Source organism: Ornithorhynchus anatinus, chromosome 14 (assembly GCF_004115215.2).
Source record: "Ornithorhynchus anatinus isolate Pmale09 chromosome 14, mOrnAna1.pri.v4, whole genome shotgun sequence".
Taxonomy (NCBI): Eukaryota; Metazoa; Chordata; class Mammalia; order Monotremata; family Ornithorhynchidae; genus Ornithorhynchus; species Ornithorhynchus anatinus.
Genome location: NC_041741.1, coordinates 41,536,830 through 41,559,417, shown reverse-complemented (window position 1 = coordinate 41,559,417; position 22,588 = coordinate 41,536,830). Strand labels below are relative to the sequence as shown.

At 44.4% G+C, this 22,588-nt stretch overlaps 1 protein-coding gene across 2 annotated transcripts in view; it reads right to left on the bottom strand.

Annotated features, from left to right (window-relative positions):
* BTBD11 (BTB domain containing 11) overlaps nt 1-22,588 on the bottom strand; it is a 267,602-nt gene that overhangs the window by 37,042 nt on the left and 207,972 nt on the right. For both annotated transcript variants that reach the window (XM_039914090.1, XM_029078674.1), the window contains exon 6: nt 13,339-13,491. In XM_039914090.1, coding sequence (XP_039770024.1) covers nt 13,339-13,491 — 153 coding nt within the window. The remainder of the gene's footprint in view (nt 1-13,338; nt 13,492-22,588) is intronic.

The following is a 22,588-nucleotide window of genomic DNA, read 5'->3' as shown; positions in this document are numbered from 1 at the left end:
TGGGTGAGCCAAGACATCTCAGCTCTGTTCCTAGTTCTAGCCCTGAATGGCAAGAGTCAGTCACTTGACCTCACTCCATTCCGCCCCTCCCATCTCTCAGGGTGCATCATTTGGAAGGGTAAACTGCAGGATGTCTCCTCCAAGAGGCCTTCCCTGACTAAGCCTGCCTTTCCTCTTATCCCACTTACTTCTGCTTCACCCTTTATTCATCCACCTGCCTCAGCCCCACAGCACATTATGTACATATCTGTAATTTATTTCTTTGTATTAATGTTTGTCTCCCCCTCTTGACTGTAAGCTCGTTGTGGGTGTTTCAGGTTATACTGTCCTCTCCCAAGCCCTTAGTACAGTGATCAGCACACAGTAAGTGCTCAATGAATATGACTGATTGATTGACCGACAAAAGGTATGAAGTGAGACCACCCAGTCAGCCCCAGCTGCCTTGCTGTACTACTTCTTTCACTCCCCGACTGTGCCACTGGAGAGACTCTGAAGTTAGGTTGATGGATCTGAGCCAGAGTGAGAATCACCAAGAGGAGAGGAACCCTGCCAACAACGAGCCCACAGAGGAGAAAAGAACTCAGCAGGTGCATAGGAACCGTCTCTTGCCAGTACGGGGCTCTTCACCACATAGGCACTATGAAATCAATAGTTCCAGATCACTGATCAATCCAACAATCATATTTATTGAGTGCAAAGCACTGTACTAAGTGCTTGGGGGAATACAATATAACAGAGTCGGTAGAGAGGTTTCCTACCCACAGCTCAGGGACTCAGAGGGGAAAAAAGCCCAGAGAGTATCAGCAAACAAAAATTCTTTATTATTAATGCGGATACCCTCTGGGCTCCATTCCCTCTACAGTTGATCAATCAGCTGTATTTCTTCAGCGCTCGCTTGTGTGGAGAGCACTGTAAAGCGTTTGGGAGAGCACAACAGAGTTTACAGAGTTAGTAAACAGCTTACCTGCCCACATCGAGCTCACAGTCTAGAGGAGCAGACAGACCCTACTTAAAACTCACCTCCTCCAAGAGGCGTTCCCAGACTGAGCTCCTCTTCTCCCTCTACTCCCTCTGCCATCCCCCCTTTACCTCTCTGCAGCTAAACCCTCATTTTCCCCTTTTCCCTCTGCTCCTCCACCTCTCCCTTCCCATCCCCACGGCACTGTACTCGTCCGCTAAACTGTATATATTTTCGTTACCCTATTTATTTTGTTAATGAATTGTACATCGCCTCGATTCTATTTAGTTGCCATTGTTTTTACGAGATGTTCTTCCCCTCGACTCTGTTTATTGCCATCGTTCTCGTCTGTCCGTCTCCCCCGATTAGACTGTAAGCCCGTCAAACGGCAGGGACTGTCTCTATCTGTTGCCGACTTGTTCATCCCAAGCGCTTAGTACAGTGCTCTGCACATAGTAAGCGCTCAGTAAATACTATTGAATGAATGAAAGAACATCGACATAAATGAATAAATTACTGATACAGACATAAATTGCTATGGGGCTGAGAGAGAGATGAATAAACAGAGAAAATGAGGGTGAGGCAGAAGGGAGTGTGAAAAGAGGGCTTAGACAGGGAATGCTGGTTTGGAAGTGGGCTGAAGAAGTCCAGCCACTGACAAATCACCCCATTGTGGGTAAAGACCTTTATTCTATTATCCCCAGGAGCCAAGTAAGCTCAAGGCCGGCCAGCTCAAGGGCAAAACCAGCTTTCTGGATTTTTTTTTCTAAATTCCCTACAAATCCCTCACACCAGATGAAAACTCTCAAAGAAATAAGCTTATATTTAGATATCTACTTATCTGCCTCTTACGGCTGCTGCCACCAAGGGTGATGAAGGGCGGTCTGGTACGACTCAGGTAACCATCTGCCTGGCTCTCAGAAGCCATGAACTAAGTGGGCACAAAGGTATCAATCTAAGTGTCTTAATTTAGGAAAGAGAATTAAAAGGTGACCATTTGCTTTCATAAGAGAGTGGCCAACTTTTACTTCTGCTTGCAGTAAAAGCGTCCTGCTGTCCCTCGCTGGTGTCCCTGGGGGGTGATTTGGTAAGCTCACCCTTCCCCCACCCATCCCTGTCCTCAACTATTCCCTCCCCACCCTCTCTGGCCCTCTTTAAAAACTTCTCCTCTTCTTCCATCCCCCTCCCCCACCATCTCTGTGGCTTCCCCTCTTGCCCTGCTCTGCCATTTTTTCATTTGTTTCCTTGTTTTGCTGCCATGGTTTTCAGCCCACACCCCTGGGACCTCCAAAGCTGCTAGAGCTGGGAAAGGAAAACTGGGAAGGAGAGAAGGAACCTCCATTTCTTTCTCCTCTGTTCCGTCCTGAACCACTTCAGACCCCACTGGTTTGGCAGACTTGGAAAGGGCCCAGCCCCAGCGATGAAACAAAGTAAAATCTTAAAATAATAAGGGCAGAGGTGAGGGAAGGGGAGCACAAGGGGTACTGCAAGAAAATAAGAAAAAGTTTTAAAAGCCACCATGAGAAGTGGGGTGGAATTTGAAACAGCAGCTGGGGTGAAGGGAGAGGAAAAGAGTGAGAAGGAGGAGCACAGCATGGGTAGACACACCTGGTCACCACTTGGGGACAACAATACAGTCCGACAAAACAATTTTACTTCAAGTATCAGTAAAATCACTGTCTCCTCTAAGCTCCTTGTGGACAGGGATCATGTCTGCCAAATCTGCCGTACTCTACTTTCCCAAGTACTTAGTAGTGCTCCGCACAAAGTAAATGCTTAATAAATACCATCGATTGATTACCCAGCTAGTTTGTCAGTGCTTTTCAACCAATGGAACCAAGAGCATTAGCTTTACTTCACAGAACAAGAACAGATACTCAGTCAAGCCCAAGTCCCCTAAATAAATCACCGACGTTCTAAAGGACATAAAGGTAATCCGTTTACCTACCTCCCTATATTAGATACTCTGATGTCTAGTTATTTGTTAAAGTGTACTACGTTCCTGTCACAAGTGTTAAGTTTTCATTCTCCATTCTGGATCTATCAGCTCTAGCCACTTTCACCGAAGGTTCTTAGCCGAGATCAAGAAGCATGCAAAGGGCTCTTATCAAAAAAGGGAAAAGTGCCCAAGAAGGGAAGCTGGCTGAAATCAATCAAAAGGACTTATTGAGCACTTACTATGTGCATAGCAATGTACATACACTGGGGAGAAGTGGGAATTGGCCTCAATTTCTTTCTTTTTTAGGAATGTGACTTTAGAGTTATCTGTTTCCAGGAACAGAACAAAAGACAGATTTTGCTTCTGTTGTTTTTCTGAGCTGAAAAAAAATGAAAGGTAGAATTAAATGTCTTCTGATGCTCTAACGACACTACCTGCAAGATAGGATTGTAAACCGTGACATCAGTGCATTCCGAAAAACCAAAACAAAACATTTTCCCTCCTAGCATTAGACTACGAAATAAGGTGAAGGAATCCTTAGAAATGGAGAGTTTGAATAAATCCATATAGACCAAGGAAGAGATTTACTCTACTAAAATCAATATACACCACATTTTCCAATATTGGATGCCGGGTCCAATAAAAGCAGCATAATAGAACTAGACAGTTCCATTATTTCAGAATGACATACTACAGAGAGCTCGGCCCAAGAGTAATGTTTATAACCACCCCCAGCCACTGACAATGGCAAGGACTGTTTCTGCGGGGGGCGGAATTCTATATTATTGACAAAGGAGACGCTAGAGGGGGAGGGAAATGCTGAAGGGGGTGAAAGCAATAAGGAAAAATTCCACATAAAACTCTAAAGGAGCTTCTGAAACAATTCACAATCACCAAAGAGCACAGTTTATTTGGCTAGTCCTGACTTACTCCAAGAGTCTCTGATGTAATGCTCACATGGGCTATTCCGTTTTAAGAGCACCACGCCATGTTCAAAATTGTCAGTGACCGATTTACCACATAGTTTAAAACGCTGCAACCCAATTCCTGTTATTGTTACTGTTCAGTTGGCTGATACTCCAGAAATTTGGTTCTGGGTACATTTAGAATTAAACTTGGGGCTGTTCTAAACTTTCAACTTCTACTTGAATATTTGGGGAACTCTGCAGTCACCCAGCAGACAGCACAAATCACAAAATAAAGGACTTAAGAGATAAGGCAGAAAAATGTCACTTGGTGCATCGTGTTTCTCGGAAAAATCCTTCCTTTTGATGCGGTGCGCACGAAAAGCAGCTCATGAAATTAATGTACTTGTACTCCATTTTCCTCTAATTTTAAAAATGGATAGTTCCCTTAACGAACTGAGAAATAGCAACAGTGACTCGCATCTATTTTACCACCGGAATGGATGGTGGCTGTTTAATCAGAAGCATTTGGAATAGGGGAGAAATGGTACGGGGGGATTATGGATAGGAGTGTGGGAGCTCGAGTCTCTCTCTCTACCTCTAAATTCCTGCCCTGCTTCTGTCACCATTCCAAAGCAACTGAAGCCACAACTCACACTGCCCCAAACAGGAGCTCCACAGCTTTTCTGCCATCATTACTGGCTTCTCCTCCTCCTCCTCTTCCTGCAAATTCCTGACCCATACCATATGATGGGGCCTTTAATCTCACCTTAAGGAAGTGGCCAATGGCAAACAGCTAACAACCCTGGGAAAGGAAAGCCTTGGATTTAGTTAGGTCCTACATACAGCAGGTGAACCCACAGACTCCAAAATTCAAGATCACGAACACTGCAAATGAACCAAGGAGTTGCCACAGGACTTCTTCACAAACATATGCATATTTTCCCTCTCTGTGCAAATGCCTGCTTTGTCAGAATACCTTCAAAGAGTAAGTACTTTGGATAGGTTTGCCATTAGATAAGAATCCAGTTACTGTAATTAGAGGCTAATTTGCACCAGACTTTAACATCTGAAGGTTTGTGTGAACGTTATTAGTGAGAATGAAATCAGTCTACCAGCATTGAAGCTATGTTCGAAGTATGGCTAATGGATGCCATATAGATCATCAATCATCATCAATGATATTTACTGAGCATTTATTATGTGCAGAACATTGTACTAGTCGCTTGGGAGAGTAAAAATCAACAGAGTTGGCAGACATGGTCCCTGACCGCAGACTAGAGGAGGAGACAGATGTTAATATAAATAATTCATAATATATAATTTCAAGATATGAACATAAGTGCTGTATTCTCTCTCTCTCTCATCCTGGAGAGCATATATTTTAAGTCTGATTGCCAAACTCTGATTACAGCAAAAATAGCTAAAAGGAAATGTTGATGTTATTTATCAATACCTGTCGTTTCTACTTAGACTAGGAGTCCCATGTGGAACTGGGACAGTGACCAACCTGATGATTTTGTATCTACCCCAGCGCTTATTACAGTGCTTGGCACATGGTAAGCACTTAAATACCATCCTCATCCTCATCATATTTTTTTGATGACCTCAAGGTATTTTGAGGAGACAATATTCTTGCAAAAAATGTAAAGTGGTTTATTCTTTTAGGTTTTAGGAGGTTTTGGGGGGAAGCATGGGTTCTGAACACATTCGCCGTCACAGCACACTGATTTTATCTGGAGGTCGTGCCAACGTAAGTCAGGTCCCATGTGCTTTTCCCCCGTGTGTGCAGAGTGCACGTGGGACAAGGTCCAATTTTGCACACCAACAAGTATCTGGATTACATGAGTCTTGCAAATGAGTCCACAGGATTTACCAACACCCATTTTCCCATCCCCCCCCTTTTTTTTTCCTACCAGCCTATCCTCTTTTCATGGAAAGGCAGAAGTCGGAAAATAAAATCAAAATTGTGCCTTGACTTTCCTGAAATAAAGTGTTGCTCACCCTTAGTGACTGGCTGGATTAGATCATTTGATAATAATAATGACGATGATTATAAATAATTATATTTGTTAAGCGCTTACTATGTGTCAACCATCATTCTAAGCACTGTGGCATAGACAAGTTCAACAGGCCAGACGTGGTTTCTGATTCACAAGGCTCAGACCTGCGCTCTTTCCATTAGGCCATGCTTTTTCTCTATGAAACTAAGGTAGTTCAAGGAACTGGTGCTTAGGTAATGGGGTCCAGAGGATGGGCACACACACGTACCCCCAAATTAGCAGAGGCTCCTGGGGGGCCAAATACCAATGACCGACCCATCGACTGACCTTCCGTATCGAGCTCCTGCCTGAACAGAACAACGATCGCTCACACTGGGGAACTCGGGGAAGAAGAAAAGGTTTGGAGACCAAGAAAGAGAATTCAGCCAAGAGGTGATTCAAAATATTCCTGGCTTCAACCCTGAAGAGAGACACAAGAGGGCAATGTTTCAAAGGAAGCTCGCTTGTTGCCAGAAAGCAGAAGAAAAACAGAATCTTCAAGAGATGGTTGCTGCCGGGTGAGCCTTCTGAAATGACAAGAAAAAGCCCCAAGTCTGCAGGCCAGGATTTGAAGTTTACCCAGCTGACGCTTTCGACAACAAAATCACAGATCCTTCACTGTTGCTCCAGTTGCTCTTTTAGGTTGCTCCAGACAGATCGCTTCCTCTCTGTGCCTCAGTTTATTCCATTTGCCTGTCTCTCAGACCGATTATCGGGGCTTTATGGCTGAATATTAGCAAAATCCTTGGCTCTCTTTCGAGACGAATAATTATGTTGAGGCGCAGCGTAAAGAGCACAGGTCTGGGAGTCAGAGGAGGTGGGTTTTAATCTCAGTTCTGGTCCTGGTCTTTGTTGGGGGCAGGTAGCGTGTCTACCAACTCTATTATATTGTACTCTCCCAAGTGCTCAGTACAATGCTCTGCACACTGTAAGTGCTCAATAAATTTGACTGATTGTCAGCTGTGTGACTTTGGGAAAGTCACAACTTCTCTGTGCCTCAGTTTCTTCATCTGTAAAATGGGGATTAAAATCTATTCCCTCCTACCTATTCTGTGAGACCAATGCTGAATTGTACTTTCCTGCTGAATTATACTTTTCAGGCTCTTAGTACAGTGCTCTGCACACAATATACACTCAATAAATACTCTTGAATGAATAGGGATTGTAACCACCCTGGCAATCATGTACCTACCCTGTGCTTATAACAGTGCTTAGCACATAGTAGGTGCTTCATATTAATAATTATGGTATTTGTTAAGCGCTATGTACCGGGTACTGTTCTAAGCGCTGGAGTAGATACATGATAATCAGGATGGACACAGTGTCTGTCCCACATAGGAGTCAGAGTCTTAATCCCTATTTTACAGATGAGGTAACTGAGGCACAGAGAAGGTAAGTGGCTTGCCCGAGGTCACACAGCCAAGAAATGGCAGAGCCGGAATTAGAACCCACGACCTCTGACTCCCAGGCCTGTGCTGCATCCACTCAGCCATGCTGCTTCTCCTAGCTCCATGATGCTTAACAAGTACCATTATTAAAAACCACAAAGTACTGGGATTACGAACAAAAATAATGGATCTCTGCTACCGTACTGGTCCAAGAACTTGTCATATCCTGCCTCAACTATTGCATTAATCTCCTTGCTGAATTGCCTGCCGTCAACCTTTCCCAATCCCAGTCCAAACCTCACTCCGCTGTCCAGATCCTTGCTCGAAAAAAATCTTTCTGTCCTCCTCAAAAGCCTCCGATATTTGCCAATCCATCTCCTCATCAAACAGAAACTCCTCGCCCTTGGCTTTAAGACACTCAAATCAGCTCTCCTCCTCCTATCTATCCTCGGTCCTCTCCCACTACAACCCAACCTGCACATTCTGCTGCTCTAAGCTACTCACTGTGCCTTGATCTTGTCTCCCTCACTGTCAACTCCTTACTCACATCCTCCATCCTGCCTGGAACTCCCTCCCCCTTCATACCCAACAGACCTCCACCGTCCCCATCTTTAAACCTTACTAAAATCATATCTCCTCCAGGAAGCCGTCCCTAATTAACCTCTCATCTGCCCAACCTGTTCTCCCTCCCTTCTTCCACACCTATGCATTTGGGTCCAAATCAGCGCTTAGAACAGTGCCTGGCACTTAGAGCTTAACAAATACCATCATTGTTATTATATCCCCTAAGCACTTCGGTACGCACTCCACCCCTACTGCACTTATTTACATATCCTTAAATTCTGCTGTTCCTCTATATGCAATTTATTTTAATGTCTGTCTCTCCCACTAAAGTATAAACTCCTTGAGGGCAGGGATCATGTTTGCCAACACTACTTTACATGTCTAAGTGACTAGTAAAGTGCTCTGCCCACAATAAGAGACTCCACTGTTTTGATTGGTTGGTTGGATGAAGCCAAAATTATATGAGGGTCAAATCAGGGAAAAGCTACTACTGGTATGCCTGTGGCACAAGGGTTAGAAGAAAAGGTCTAACTAATTCAAGCGCACATTGAAAGTCCACTGGTGTCCCAACCCCTGCAGGACATTACAACACCTTTCCCAAACTGCAAACTGAGCACCAATTCACAAGTGGGTCAAGACTGATGAATGTGCCTCCAAAAGTATATTTCCTGGGCCTATATTCCAGAGGGGTTTTGGGTTTGCGCTATTTTTTTGGAATAACTTGACATTTCAGGGCAGATTGCAAAAACAAACAGATTGTTCCAACAAGGTTCAGAAATTTCAGGACCCCATAATGGTCACATTCCTGTACTGTCACATGTGGAGGGAAACGAACTTAAGGAGGAGAAGAAGAACAGGACCCCGGCAACAGAGAGGAAACAGCAAATGGAATGATATGGAAATGACAAAAGTATTTCCTATCAGAAGGGAGAGGAATTCCCCAAGGTCACAGATCGGCAGGATTTAGTTTAATGACTGTCAGAGGTGAAGGGGCTGGCATTTTGGAACCTTGTTATGGATGGGGCCCAGACTGGATCCACAGGGGGCTGCAGGATGGATCCAAGTTTGGGAAAGGACAAGGGCACACAAGGGGAGCTCTTGCGGGGGTGGACAGTGCTGGAGTCCCTCGCTGCTTTCAAGTTGTCCCAAATAACCTTGTTGCTACAGATAGATGCTCCGCCTGCCAAGACAATTTTCTGAAGCAAGATGAAGAGATTTCTTGTTTTTATAGCAAATGGAGCTACCGGCTGAGATGATCTCTCTCTCTCTCTCTCTCTCTCTTTCAGAGACAGGAATTCAAAACAGAGAGTACGCCTGCTTTTCTGTTGGTCTTGGGCTGAAGAAGCAGCATTTCCTAGTGGGAAGAGCACAGGACTGGGAGTCAAGGGACTTGGGTTCTAATCCCACTCTGCTACTTGTCTCCTGTGTGGCCTTGGGCAAGTCACTTAACTTCTTGCCTTAATTTCCTCATCTGCAAATGGGAATTAAATACCTGTTTTCTCTTCTCCTCTAGACTGCGAGCCAGATGTGGGAGGGAATGTGTCTGTTGTATGGACTTTCCGAAGCATTCAGTACAGTGCTCTGCACACAGTAAATGCTCAATGTATAACGACTGACTGACTTAGACTATCAGTCCCATATGGGGAGAAGACTGTTTCCAACCTATCTTGTATCTCTCCCAGTTCTTAGTATAGTGCTTAGCACATAATAAATGCTTAGCAAACCCCACAATTTTTAATTATTATTATTTCAGACATTACAGCAATAAAAATAATGGTCTCAATCACTGTAAAAAGCAGTGTAAAAGCAGGGATACTATGCCTTAGGGGAAATACATCGTTGCATTTAGAGAAACAGCATGGCCTAGCAGATAAAGCAAAGGCCCGGGAGTCAGAAGACCTGGGTTCTAACGCCAGTTCCACTACTTGTCTGCTGTGTGACCTTGGGCAGGTTACTTAACTTCTCTGTGTCTCAGTTACCTCATCTGAAAATGGGGATTAGGATTGTGAATCCCATAATGGGACACGGACTGTGTCAAACCTGATTAGCTTGTATCTACCCCAGAGGTAAGTATACTTGGAGGAAAAAAAAAAGATGTGCAGACCATTTTTCAAAACTGAGAGTGTCTCACAGTCCTAACATCATACTGACATATTTGTTAGGCACTAGGTGCTGGGGTAGAAAATAGATAATCAGGTTGGACACAGTGTCTATCTCACATGAGGCTCACAGCCTAGGTAGGGGGAGAACAGGTATTGAATTCCCATTTTACAGATGAGGTAACTGAGGCAGAGAGAAGTTAAGTGACTTGCCCAAGGTCACACAGCAGAGAAGTGATGAAGCCAGGTTTAGAACCCAAGTCCCCTGACACACAGGCCTGTGCTCCTTCCACTAGGTCATGCTGCTTTGCTTTCATGGACTCAGGAGGATGAAACTTACCTTTAAAGTTGTGACAACCCATTTCTATCCCCCTATTGACACTGCTCAGATTTTTAGAAATCTGTGAGACATGTCACGCTCTGGCACATTTGGGTGGGAAGTGCCAAGGTGAGCAGGGCACAGTACGACTTGCATGACTGATTTTGCTTCTTTAGTCCTGCCTCAGACTGCATTCTCATTTTTCCCATATCATTTTTCACAATGGAAAAGTGCTCTCCTGGTCCAAATTTTGAAAAAGGCAAAAGAAAAGCCAAGGGAAGTTGTAATGATGGTTTTAGTGAATACCTCTCCTCAGGCCTTTCTTTGAATAAGCCATCATAAACCACAGTGAGATTTCACATTTGTTGCACCATTTCAGTTTCAAAGTGCTTCTTTCATGCCCAGATCAATTTAACTTGGGCTACATGGAAAAAAAAATCACTAGCAGAGATTAATTTTATTGCTCTGAACTCACAGCTTGAACTTCCCCTAAATTCTGATGTTGATGGCTTCAGAGCTACACAAAAAGTCTCCTTATTTCTGCACAGTAACCTTTTTGGAGCAGAAGCATAGCTCCTTGCAGACCCTAAATAAAACCACCACTTCGGCACTGGCAAATAGACCTCCATTTCCCCTTTTCCAATTCGCACAGTAAAACGATGTTAATTGAAAAACAAAGGACTAGTAAAAAACAGACTCTGCATGAGCAGATTCACGTTATTCAATATTAAAGAACAGAGGGTCTCTAATTAGCTGAGGAAAAACTCTTGCTTTGAATTACAAAATGTTTTGAATAAACTAATGTGTGCCAAGGTTTTACCCTGGTTGGAAACAAAACCATTTGTTTCAAAGTGCACGGCAATCATGCAAGAGCCAAAATTAAACACCTGCATCTGGGCTCTGAAATCCTTGACCAGAGCTCAATCACGGCGTAGTGGACAGAGCAGGGGTCTGGGAGTCAGAAGGTCATGGGCTCTATTCCCGGCTCCACCGCTTGTCTGCCCTGTAACCTTGGGCAAGTCACTTCTCTGTGCCTCAGTTACCTCATCTATAAAATGGGGATTGAGACAGTGGGACAGGGACTGTGTCCAACCTGATTTGCTGGTATCCACCCCAGCACTTAGTACAGTGCTTACCAAATACAAAGATAATAATAATAATAATAATTCACCAGGAATCACTGGTACTGTTCAGTAGTGTATTTCATATTAGCAGCTGATATTCTGTTTTCAAAACCTGACTTGCAAATCTCTTCTTAAGACCAAACTATTCAGCTTCTTTCTAGGGCTATTTATTAAATGAAAAAAATGCTCAGCCCTTGGAGAACACTACTGCAGATCAAAAAAAAATAAAAATCAAATCAAAACATTTTACGGCTGGTCTCTCTCCCCAGATCAGGGATCTGGGCAGAGGACCACGTGGATTGTGCTGTCTTTATCTCTCCCAAAAGTTAGACTGAAAAACAAAAGCGTATTTTTTTCTTTATAATCTTCATCACGGTTTTAGTTCACGAAAGTCAGCCTAGCGAATGGAACTCATTAGTACACTCTTTTCTTTGAAATTATGTTTCCCAAGACCTAATAAAGGTTTGGCTTCACTAATCAATGAGCATGTTTCCTATTCTAGGAATCATTCTCATTTCTGTAACGCAGGAACAAAGCAAGCAACTGAAAATAATAATCAGCTTCCATCGACTGCCTTCTTTCTCTTTACTAAATGTTTGCAGCCTCCTGTGACATGACTTCCAAACAAAATATAAAACTCCAAAGACTCAAAATGAATGTAAATTTAAATGAAATATTTGACCGCCGAATATTGGGGGTTTGCGGGGAAAGAAACTCAGGTTATCGGAGGCCTTAAAAGAAAAATCTTACCCTCTTTGGTAAGGAGGAAGGCAGGCCATAGACAGACCAATGGAAAACCAACACTGCAGCCATTTACAGCATCATTTAGGTTAACAGGGCAGGTAACAGTGCACTCACTGTCTTCTGGTTTCCTAAATTTAAAGACTGCACATCACCTGAGCCTGAGGCATTTGGATAAAATATAAGCTCAGATTCAAATGCAGACTCTAAAGGAGAACAAGAGGACAGGAAGCCACCAGAATATCGAAGATATTCCCTCTCTGGCAGCCTGCTAATGTCAGAACTAGAGCCCATGGATACTGACATCTAAAATGTGTTTATTCCTCCCGCACACAGCAAGATGATACTGCTTTGCATATACACCCGAGTAATCCAAAGCTCACTCCAAACATGCTGAAAATCTAGACTCTAGGGCATGCTAGACAACTACTGGAAGGTCACATTTTACTACTCGTAAAAAAGAAAAAAAAATGAAAAGAAAGGTAAAGAGAGGAACATTACACAACCCAGGAAGCTGATTGCCATCTTAAGTTACCTTCCTGCTTTTTTTTCTTTTGTCAACAGAAAGGATTTGCTATTATTGATAAACATATTTTTGCTGTTGCATCCATTCTGGCAGCAATCAGGGCAGAGGCAAAAATATTTGCAAGCCTAAATGTTATCCCTCAGGGTTTGATGATCTGAGAGTCACAAAAGCAGACTGAATTAGACTGTAAGACTGCCGATTAGACTGTAAGCCCGTCAAACGGCAGGGACTGTCTCTATCTGCTGCCGACTTGTTCATCCCAAGCGCTTAGTACAGTGCTCTGCACATAGTAAGCGCTCAATAAATACTATTGAATGAATTAACAGGGGCTTTAAGTGCCCTTCGCATAAATCTCCCCACCAACACCACCCCCCTTGACTCCCCCCAGAGCACATGATCTTCTGAGAAGGAAAGTACGGGAGAGCTCGGAAAACCAACTTAGATTTTGCTGCGGCTCTTTAGCATGCAGCTCACACATCTGTGGAGCGGGGAGGATCAGCCGGAGAAGCCGAAGCAGCCAAGAGCCGAGTGTGACCCAGCTTCCATTGCCAGCCGCGCTCGGAGGCCACATCTGAGCCCTGTTCTGGGACAGATTTTACCAAAAAACTGCAACCAGGAGAAGCCACTGGCTTTTCCGAGCCTTGGCTTTGTCCTTTTCTCCCCTACCTCCCTTTTCCCCTCTTTCCCAGCTGTCCCCGCCCCCACTCCCCCATCCTCTGGTGCCAGGACTTACTTTAGCTGTCGGGGCTCACAATCCACTCCTGGCAGCAGGAGCCTGGCGGCCTGCCGAACGTCGTCGCTGTCCATGGAGAAGCTGCGGCGGTGCCCGGCGTGAGCCACGGCTACCCGGATCCATTCCATCAGAGGTGGGAGCACCAGGAATGGCCTGGAGAGAGAGGGACACGACAACAAGCCATCACGATCGGCACGGCCTGCCCTGTCCACAAGCCCACCAGCCCCTGGGGGTCAGCCTGTTCGGTAACCACGGTGATCCTCAAACGGCCAGACGCACCCCACACGTGGTCTTTGGGGAGGCGGAAGGGGACACTGATGCTGAGGAGCCCCCCGGGCTATGTCAGCCTCAGGCACAGGAGAAAGCAGATGCAGATTCTCTGTCCCGCTGTTGCCAAACTGCTCTTCCACTTGTGTTGTTCCGAGTCGGCCACTCCCTTCTCTCTTCCAAACACTTCAGTGCCCCCGCCCACTCCCCTAACTGCATCTCTGCAACTTTGACTTCTTGCTCTCAGCTTCGGAGTCTCCATCTCATCTCACCTCAACATCTCCCCTTCCCTCCCCTCCATCCCACATAGCCAACACGTGCCTAGTTTGTTACTCAAACGAATCATCCTTTGGTTTTCTTCTACATCTCTGCACTGCATTTTAAATTTCTGCCCTCAGGCAATCGTATTTACTGAGCACTTACTATGTGCAGAGCACTGTACTAAGTGGCTGGGAGAGTGCGATGTAACAGACACCTTCCCTACTCATGAGTTTACAGTCTTAGAGGGGGAGACAGACATTACACCCGTCTCTCCCTTGTCCTCCAGCTGGTTACGACATTATAACTAAACATTTATTAACAAAGAAACAGCGTGGCCTAATGGAAAGAGAACTGGTCTGGGAATCTGCTGTGTGACCATGGCAAATCACTTCACTTCTCTGTGCTTCTGTTACCTCATCTGTAAAATGAGGATTAAGACTGTGAGCCTTATGTGGGACAGGGACTGTGTCCAACCTAATTAACTTGATCTATCCTAGTGCTTAATACAGTGCTTGGCACAGAGTAAGAGCTTAACAAATACCATATTTTTTTAAAAAAGCAACCCCAGTATGCATTGTGCCACCCACATTTATGAAAAGACAAGATTCCCTCTACCAAGTTGCCAAGATTCTAAGAGCATCAAGACAGAATTTTAAAATGGTTTTCTTCCGTTTCTGGTTTTCACCTTTCTCTTTCTTAAAATGGAAGCAGTAAAGAACAAGAGAAAATAAAAAAGCCAGGATGGAGTCTTTCTGAAGCCTCTTGGGGACTCAGCTGCTTTTTTAAAAAAAGTTTTTTTTACATCTTCAGGGATTTCCCTAGTTGCTGTTGGGCTTAGCGCCAGCAGAAAATTTAATAATAGTGGTATGTGTTTAGTGCTTTCTGCATGCCAAGCACTGCAAAGATAATCAGGTCGCACACAGCCCTTCTCCAAAACGTGGCTCACAGCCTAAGTAAGAAGGAGATAAGGCACTGAATCTCCACTTTGCAGATGAGGAAACTGAGGCACAGAGTATTTAAGTGATTTGCCCAGGGTCTCATCAGCATTTTGCAGATGAGGAAACTGAGGCACAGAGAATGTAAGTGATTTGCTCAGGGTCTCCCAGCAGGCAAGTGGCAGAGCCAGCATTAAAACCCAGGTCCCGTGACCCCCAGGCTCATGCTCTTTCCATTAGGCCACCCTGCTTCTACAGCAATAAAAAGTCCAGTTATCGAGGTGTCTTGCAGAAAACAACAACTTCTGACTATGAAGCCTATTACATGTGACGTTGTTTGACTCTGGGAGGGGCAGGGTCTGATAGCTGCAAGGACCATCTGTGTTCCCCCCCTAAAGTTACAGTGAGGGAGCTGAGATCAAGGGGTTCCTGCAGATTTTGGGAGTGTAACCTTTTGCGGTCCACATAGTGGCAGCCTAGCAAAGGGCCATAATCAGGAAGGTTTGAGGAGCAGCAGGGCCAACTGAGGCCTGGGTCTCTCTCTCCCCCGGGCCCTACTTTCCAAAGGTTAATCCCCCCTTCTGCCTCATCCGGCAGGCTCCAATCTGGATCCCCCCTTCTTTCATTTCTTCCCCCTGCACCAGGTCATGCTTTTTTCTGAAGACTTTGAGGAACACACCGCCTGCCTCACTCCTCCTCTGGAGTTTAACCCCACCCGAAATTCCATAGCAGGAGGGAGGAGGAATGGGGAGATGACCCAAATAACAATACTGCAGATTTTTGCATATGTGCTATCAAATCTCTTCAATTGCTGCCTTCTTATATCTTAGCTGTCAGATGAAGGAGCTCAAATCCCTTACTGAACACACTCCCTGGGCTTGATTAATTTACAGAATGAATACAGAATAGATCCTGGGCTTAGTGAAAGCACCTTGCCCACATGTTTGTCTTCCAAATAAAGAATTTGGTGCCCTGGAATATCATCCTACCGATTTCTCTGCCTAATGATGCATTACTACCTACACTATTTCCTTTTCCCAGCTCCTTTCCACTGGGTCACCTTAACTGTCTTTAACTGGATGAAGCCACAAGCTATTCTCTCATTTCTTCTTTATTTTTCCTTTCTTTTCCACGTTGGTCAGATTCTTTGAGGGGTTTAGTTGGGGGATCAATCAGTCAATGATATTTACTGAGCGCTTACTGTGTGCAGAACACCATACTAAGCACTTGGTAGAGAGGAGTATAACTGAGTTGGTAGACAGTCCCTGCCCCCAAGGAGCTTTTAGAATGGGCTGAGGTTAGAGGAGCGAAGTTTGCATACGGGGAGGTAGCAGGAGATCAGCGAGGTAAGGAAGGAGGGAGAGAGGTGGTTGAGTGACTTAAAGCAGATGGTAAGGAATTTCTGTTTGCCGCAGAGGTGGATGGGCCAACATTGGAGGTTTTTGAGGAGTGGGGAGACATGGATTAGGTGAAAGAACATGGGCCTGGGAGTCAGAAGGGCCTGGCTTCTAATCCTGGCTTCACCACATGTCTGCTGTGTGACCTTGGGCAAGTCACTTAACTTCTCCAGACCTCAGGTACTTCATCTGTAAAATGGGGATTGAGGCTCAGGGGACAGGGACTATGTCCAGCTTAATTGTACCTACGCCAGTGCTTAGAACAGTGCTTGACATAGTAAGTGCTTAACAAGTACCATAATTAATTAATTAATGGCTGAATTTATTTAGGAAAATAATCCAGGCAGCATATTGAAGTATAGATTGCAGAAGGAAGAGACAGGAGGCAAGGAGGCCAGAAAGGAGGCTTTTCTAGACTCAGATTTTCCTTGCCTAATTTGATCAAATGGTGAGTGGACAGAAAAGTATTTTTTTTTGGTAGTCTCCCAAAATAATGCTTTTCCATAAAACACCAAATTTGTCCTATGCCAAGCCAGAGGCCAGAGCTGGGCAACAGCCTGTGTGGTTGTTTCCTCGGGGGACTTGGAACCAAACCTGTTGAGATTGATGAAAAAAAGTTTGGGGTGGGGGCGGGCATCACAGTAGTGCTGACTTGCATACATGCTCATGCCTGAAGTCCCATGATAAAATCTGAGGCTTAGTTTAGACTTTCACACCACTTACTTGGCTCAGGGCAACAACACAGAAACGGGTCTGAATTGGGGAAAATGTGAGAAGGGGACCAGGATGGCAGGGAAGGGAAGGGAGAGTTTCCCGAGGGGAAGACACTTGCTTGGTCACAGGAACTTTGAAACAATTCTAGAACTTTAGATCATTGCCCCATCCTGGACCTCTGGGGAGGTCTGAACTCAAATGACCCCAAGAGACAATGCTCTATTTTTCATTTAAAAACTCTTAGAAAAGCATACTTTTCCCAATCTCCTTTAGGAACGCATTCCAGAACTTCATAACCCTAACAGTCAGGAGGTTCTTTAGTCCCATTCAACATTTTCCTTTCCTCAAAGGATACAGAAAATAGAAAACCTCTCAGCCTTCTCTTTTCAAAGCTAATGATTCCTGTTCACTTAGCCTTTCCTACCAAAATCTATTTCCCAGAATTTTCTTCTTCTTCAGTGCTCCCTTCTTGGCCCACTCCAGGTTGGAGAGAATGCCGGGAAGCTCACAGCAGTTGGAGAGAAATGCCGATTTCAATGACACAGGAAATGATGGGGAGGAGGATAAATAGAGGATCCTGGATAGAAAAAGTGAGTACTGGTCTCAACAGTCATTTTCACTGTAATTAGACCAAATCCACATGAAGAAGAGGCCAGGGGGCTAGAGAAATTAAACTGCCTGGCTGACGAAATGATACCACGAAGGGAGCCTCCAGTCCATTAAACGCTGGGGAAGCTTGAGGAGAAAGAAGCTTCTCGATCTAACGTCGCAGAGAGGATGGCTCTCTGACATTGAAGAAAATCAGGGCACTTGGGGGTGATTATTTAAACAAACAGAAATCTGGCAAGGATTGAGGAGTACTCCGGTCAGGCAATCATGTCTGCAAATAGTATCAAGTGCTGAAACCTAAACACTCAGATAAAAGCACAGAGCTTTGAATCCCTCATCAATGATTCTTGGAGGGCATTAGGACTCAGACTGCAGAGGTGGAAACCAAACCAACAAGCCCCAGAAAACTCACGGCATGAAGGTACGAATGCCCAAGAGAGAAAAATCATTCATTCATTCCATTGTATTTCATTCATTCATTCAATCGTATTTATTGAGCACTTACTGTGTGCACAGCACTGTACTATTGGAAAGTACAATTCAACAACAGAGACAATCTCTACCCAACAACGGGCTCACAGTCCAGAAGGGAGGAGACAGACAACAAAATAGGTATAAGTAAAGAGGCATCAATAGCATCAATATAAATATACAAGTGCTGTGGGACGGGGAGAAAGAGCAGAAGAAAAGGGGGACTTAGTCTGGGAAGGCCTCCTGGAGGAGGTAAGCTTTCAGTATCTTTCAGCAAATGGGCAGGAGGGGGTTAAGAGCCAGCCTGAAGTGAAGAAAGTCTCGGAGAGTAACAGGATCTCCATCGAAGGGTGACAATAATGTGCCAAGGATACACATAATTTCTGGATATTTATTGCGTGGGAAGAGGGAAGGGCTTTAGAAGTGGGGAAAGGGGTAATCTACATTAATGATTGCCACAGAATACAATGTCCAAGCCATTGGAACTGAAGATAAACATGCGGGAAAGAGGCAGCAGCTGTACCACTTTAAATTCTGGGAAACAGCAGGAGCAGAGGAATTTGACTGGTTTTTAGAAAAGACAAAGGGGGAGTAACATCGGACCCCCAGAACGGGCACCCCCAGATTAGGCCTCTCCAGGCCAACCTCAGAATAGGAAGACCAGAGGGGGCTTCAGGAAGTCACCTAGTCCATTCCTCTGTCATCAGGCAAGACCGCAGGCCAACCATTCAAGAAAGACAGATGTTTAACCCAGTCCTGAAAATCAATCCTTCAAATCACTGGTGTTTATGAAGTATTAAGTGCATGAAGCACTGCACTAAACAATTTTTCCAAATCACTAGGCCGGTAAAAATTTTACTTTCCCACATTTATCATCTCTCACTCCCTAATCAGTGTCTTGAATCAAGTGCCTACTATGTATGAGCACTGTATTAACTGCTCTGGACTGTGAGCTCATTGTGGGCAGGGAATGTGTCGGTTATATTGTTATACTGTACTCTCCCAAGTACAGTAGTACTGTGCTCTGCACACAGTGAGCGCTCAATAAATACAGTTGACTGATTGACTGATTGGGGGAGTAAAGTATTCATAGGCAACCCAATCCTTACCAAGAAGGATCTTACAATCTCCTCTCCATCCCTATTAGGACATGGATAAATGCTGACCACCACTAGAGTCAATACTATTTCATTAAACAAAGAGAATAAAAAGATCTGCCTGCAGCAGACACAGAGCTCCCTTACAGATTCCTATGAAAGCCAAACAAAATGAAAGGAGGAAGGAAAGGCAGAATATATTCTATTTCTTTTAGTTCTCCTGATCCCCATTAGACCCCTATTAGACCCACAGTCTGATTCTTACTAGACCCAGTTTAATTTCTTTCAGGCCGTAGGCAAATGGGCTATTTCCTATTTTCACTAATCTGATCTCCCTACATCATCCAGGCAAGCAGAGATGAGTGAGCAGACGGCTACTGAACCATGTGCTTAAGCCTAGGGCTGTGAACAGAATTCTTGATGCTTGATTCGAGGTATCCTGAAATCTGATCGCTTTAAGCAGGACAGGGATGGGGTCTCCAAGGGACCAGGGCCAAAGGACACGGCACAAAGGGACAAGGGGGAAAGGGACAAGTGGGAAGAAGGGAAGGGAAGGAGAAAAATGGAGAGGAGGAAAAAAAGGAGGAAGTGGAAGGGGAAAAAGGGGAATAGAATAAAAGCAGGAAAGAAAGAGGGAAAGAAAGGGAGAAAAGGAGAGTAATAATAAAAATAATAATAATAATAATGGTATTTGTTAAGCATTATTATGTGCCAAGCACTGTTCTAAGCACTGGGGTAGACACAGAGTAATCAGGTTGTCCCAAGTGAGGTTCACAGTCTTAATCCCCATTTTACAGATGAGGTAACTGAGGCACTGAAAAGTTAAGTGACTTGCCCAAAGTCACACAGCTGACAGGTGGTGGAGTGGGATTAGAACCCATGACCTCTGACTCTTAAGCCTGTGCTCTTTCTACTGAGCCACGCGGCTTCTCATGCTCTCTTCAGTAGCAACGACAATCCATTTTCCGACAGTTCCCATCTGGGCTGGGGACAGATGTCACAGGGCCCAAGTCTCCTTATCACCTTGAACTTCACTCTTCCAGCCCCAGCCTCATAAACTTCCCATCCTCCCCCTCTGCTGCAACCTGACTGTGGCATGGGGAAATGAGGAAAGTGCTTCTGGCACTAGGGCTGAGTGTTCTGCACACCGTAAGTCCTTAATAAATACAAGTGAATGAAATGAACGAGAAACTACGCTATCTTCAGAACTGCATCCCACTCCATAGCAGCCAACTGGGTCACTTCCTGGTTTATATCCCGGTAAATGGGAGGGCAATGTTCTCTCATGGGAGTCCACTGCTTAGGCCACAAAAAGCAGGAATTCTAAAACAGAGTCGAGGGTGGACCCTTAGTCAACTGGGGAGAAGAGCAGGAAACTTCCATTTCTATCCTGTTGCTCTTGGTCGATTTAAACTCATTTAACTGAAAATGTCTGTCATTACTACCGCAAGTTGGGAAGCAGCATGGCCTAGTGGATAGATCACAGGCTTGGGAGTCAGCGGGACCTAGATTCTAATCGCAGCTCCACCACTTTGCTGTGTGAGCTTGGGCAACTCATTTCACTTCTCTGGGCTTCCCTCATCTGTAAAACTGGGCTTTAGACTGTGAGTCCCATGTGGGACATAGACTGTCCAAACTGATTAGCTTGTATCTACCCCTACGTATAATATAGTACTTAGTATAGTATACTTAGTATAGTGCCGTGTTCATAGTAAGCGCTTAATACCATTATTATTATTACTACTAACTCAAGTATACAGAAAGCTTTTCTACAAAGAAGACACAATCGAATAAAGTTATTTTAAACAGTGTCAGAGGCAGAGATATTTCAGGCCTAGCTTGGCAGTGCATGGCAGAAGCCCAACTGAGATATACTAACAGCTGAGTGACAAAAATTACTGCCCCCAAATTTTCCATAACATGTGAAATCCAGCGTGCAGCTGGCAGCTGCCAATATCATTATTTCTGAAGGGATAAAAAAAGAGCGGAAACTTGGCATTTATGGTCGGTAGCTAAAAGCAGACTGAACTCAGAGAGCACTTTTCCTTTCTGCAGCCCGTTTTGCTTTGAATTGCTATAACCCATATACGCATATTCTGAACTCCCAGAATTCCCTGATTGCTAACTCATGACACGCTGGCTTTACCCTCTACAATGAAGTACAGTATTTAGTTTAAAGTGGGAGGGGATTGTTAAATTATTTCTTAAAAAAAAAAACCACTCCTGATTTCTTACTGATAGGTTCAAAACCTTTATTGAGCCATTACCAGTCAGCAAGCATTCCACTGCAAATGAAAAAAAAACCCAAAACACCTCCCCCAAAAAAACCCCAAAAGCCAGGTACTGAGGTTTTTGCCCAGGACCCAAGTGGCTGAAATGAGTCTGTCCTGAATATGGGAAAGAGAGAAAGGCAAGGCCTAAGGATAAATCTTTACCTGCAATTCAAAAATCTCGGATCACAGTGAATGAAGACTAAAGTACTAGTGTGTATTTACTGTGCCAACAACTTAAGTACTGTTGCAATATTGCACAGAGTATTCCAACTTACTTGACCCAGGCCAAAATGGCCTAGGGGTTAACTAGAAAGAGGAAAAAGAACTAGGCTAAAAGGGACACGACTAATTGCTTTAAGGAAAAGCAGCATAGCCTAGAGGAAAAAGCTTGGCCCTGGGAGTCAGAGGATTTGAATTCTAATCCCAGCTTCATGACTTGCCTGTTGTATGACCTTGGGCAAGTCACTTTATCTGGCCTCAGTCTCCACTTCTATAAAATGGGGATAAAATACTTGTTTCTCCTCCTACTTAGACTTTGAGTCCAGTGTATGACAGGAACAGTGTCTGACCTGATTATCTTTTATCTACCCCAGTGCTCAGAACAGCCCTTGGCATATAAGTACTTAACAAATACCACAATTATCCCTCTAGACTGTAGGCTGGTAATGGGCAGAGAATGTGTCTACCAACACAGTTGTATTATACCTTCCCAAGCTCTGCACACAGTAAGTGCTCAAGAAATACAGTTGACTGTCTTCTTTGTGCAGCAGTATCAAGAAGGGAGACTCCATCCAAATCAAAACAGTGCATGATATTCTTCCTTCTAACTACGGACTGCCCATTATCTCGAGGTCCCTTCCCATCTCTTTACTATAAGGGTTCTAATTCCAGCTCTGCCACTTGTCTGCTGTGTGACCTTGGGCAAGTCACCTAACTTGCCTGTGCTTCAATTTCCTGTAAAATGAAGATAAAATTCCCCTTTTCCCTCCTACTTTGACACTCAGTCCACCATGTTTACTGAGCACTTACTGTGTGCACAGATCTGTACTAAACAGTCATGTTCCCTGCCCACAATGAACTTAAAGTCTAGAGGGGGAGACAGGGCTTTCTATATGTGCCAAGCATTATGCTAAGCGTGGAGGTATAAGCAAATATCATAGATCAGACACAGTGCCTTCATTAGGTCCTTCCTATATGTGCCAAGCACTGTGCTAAACATGGAGGTA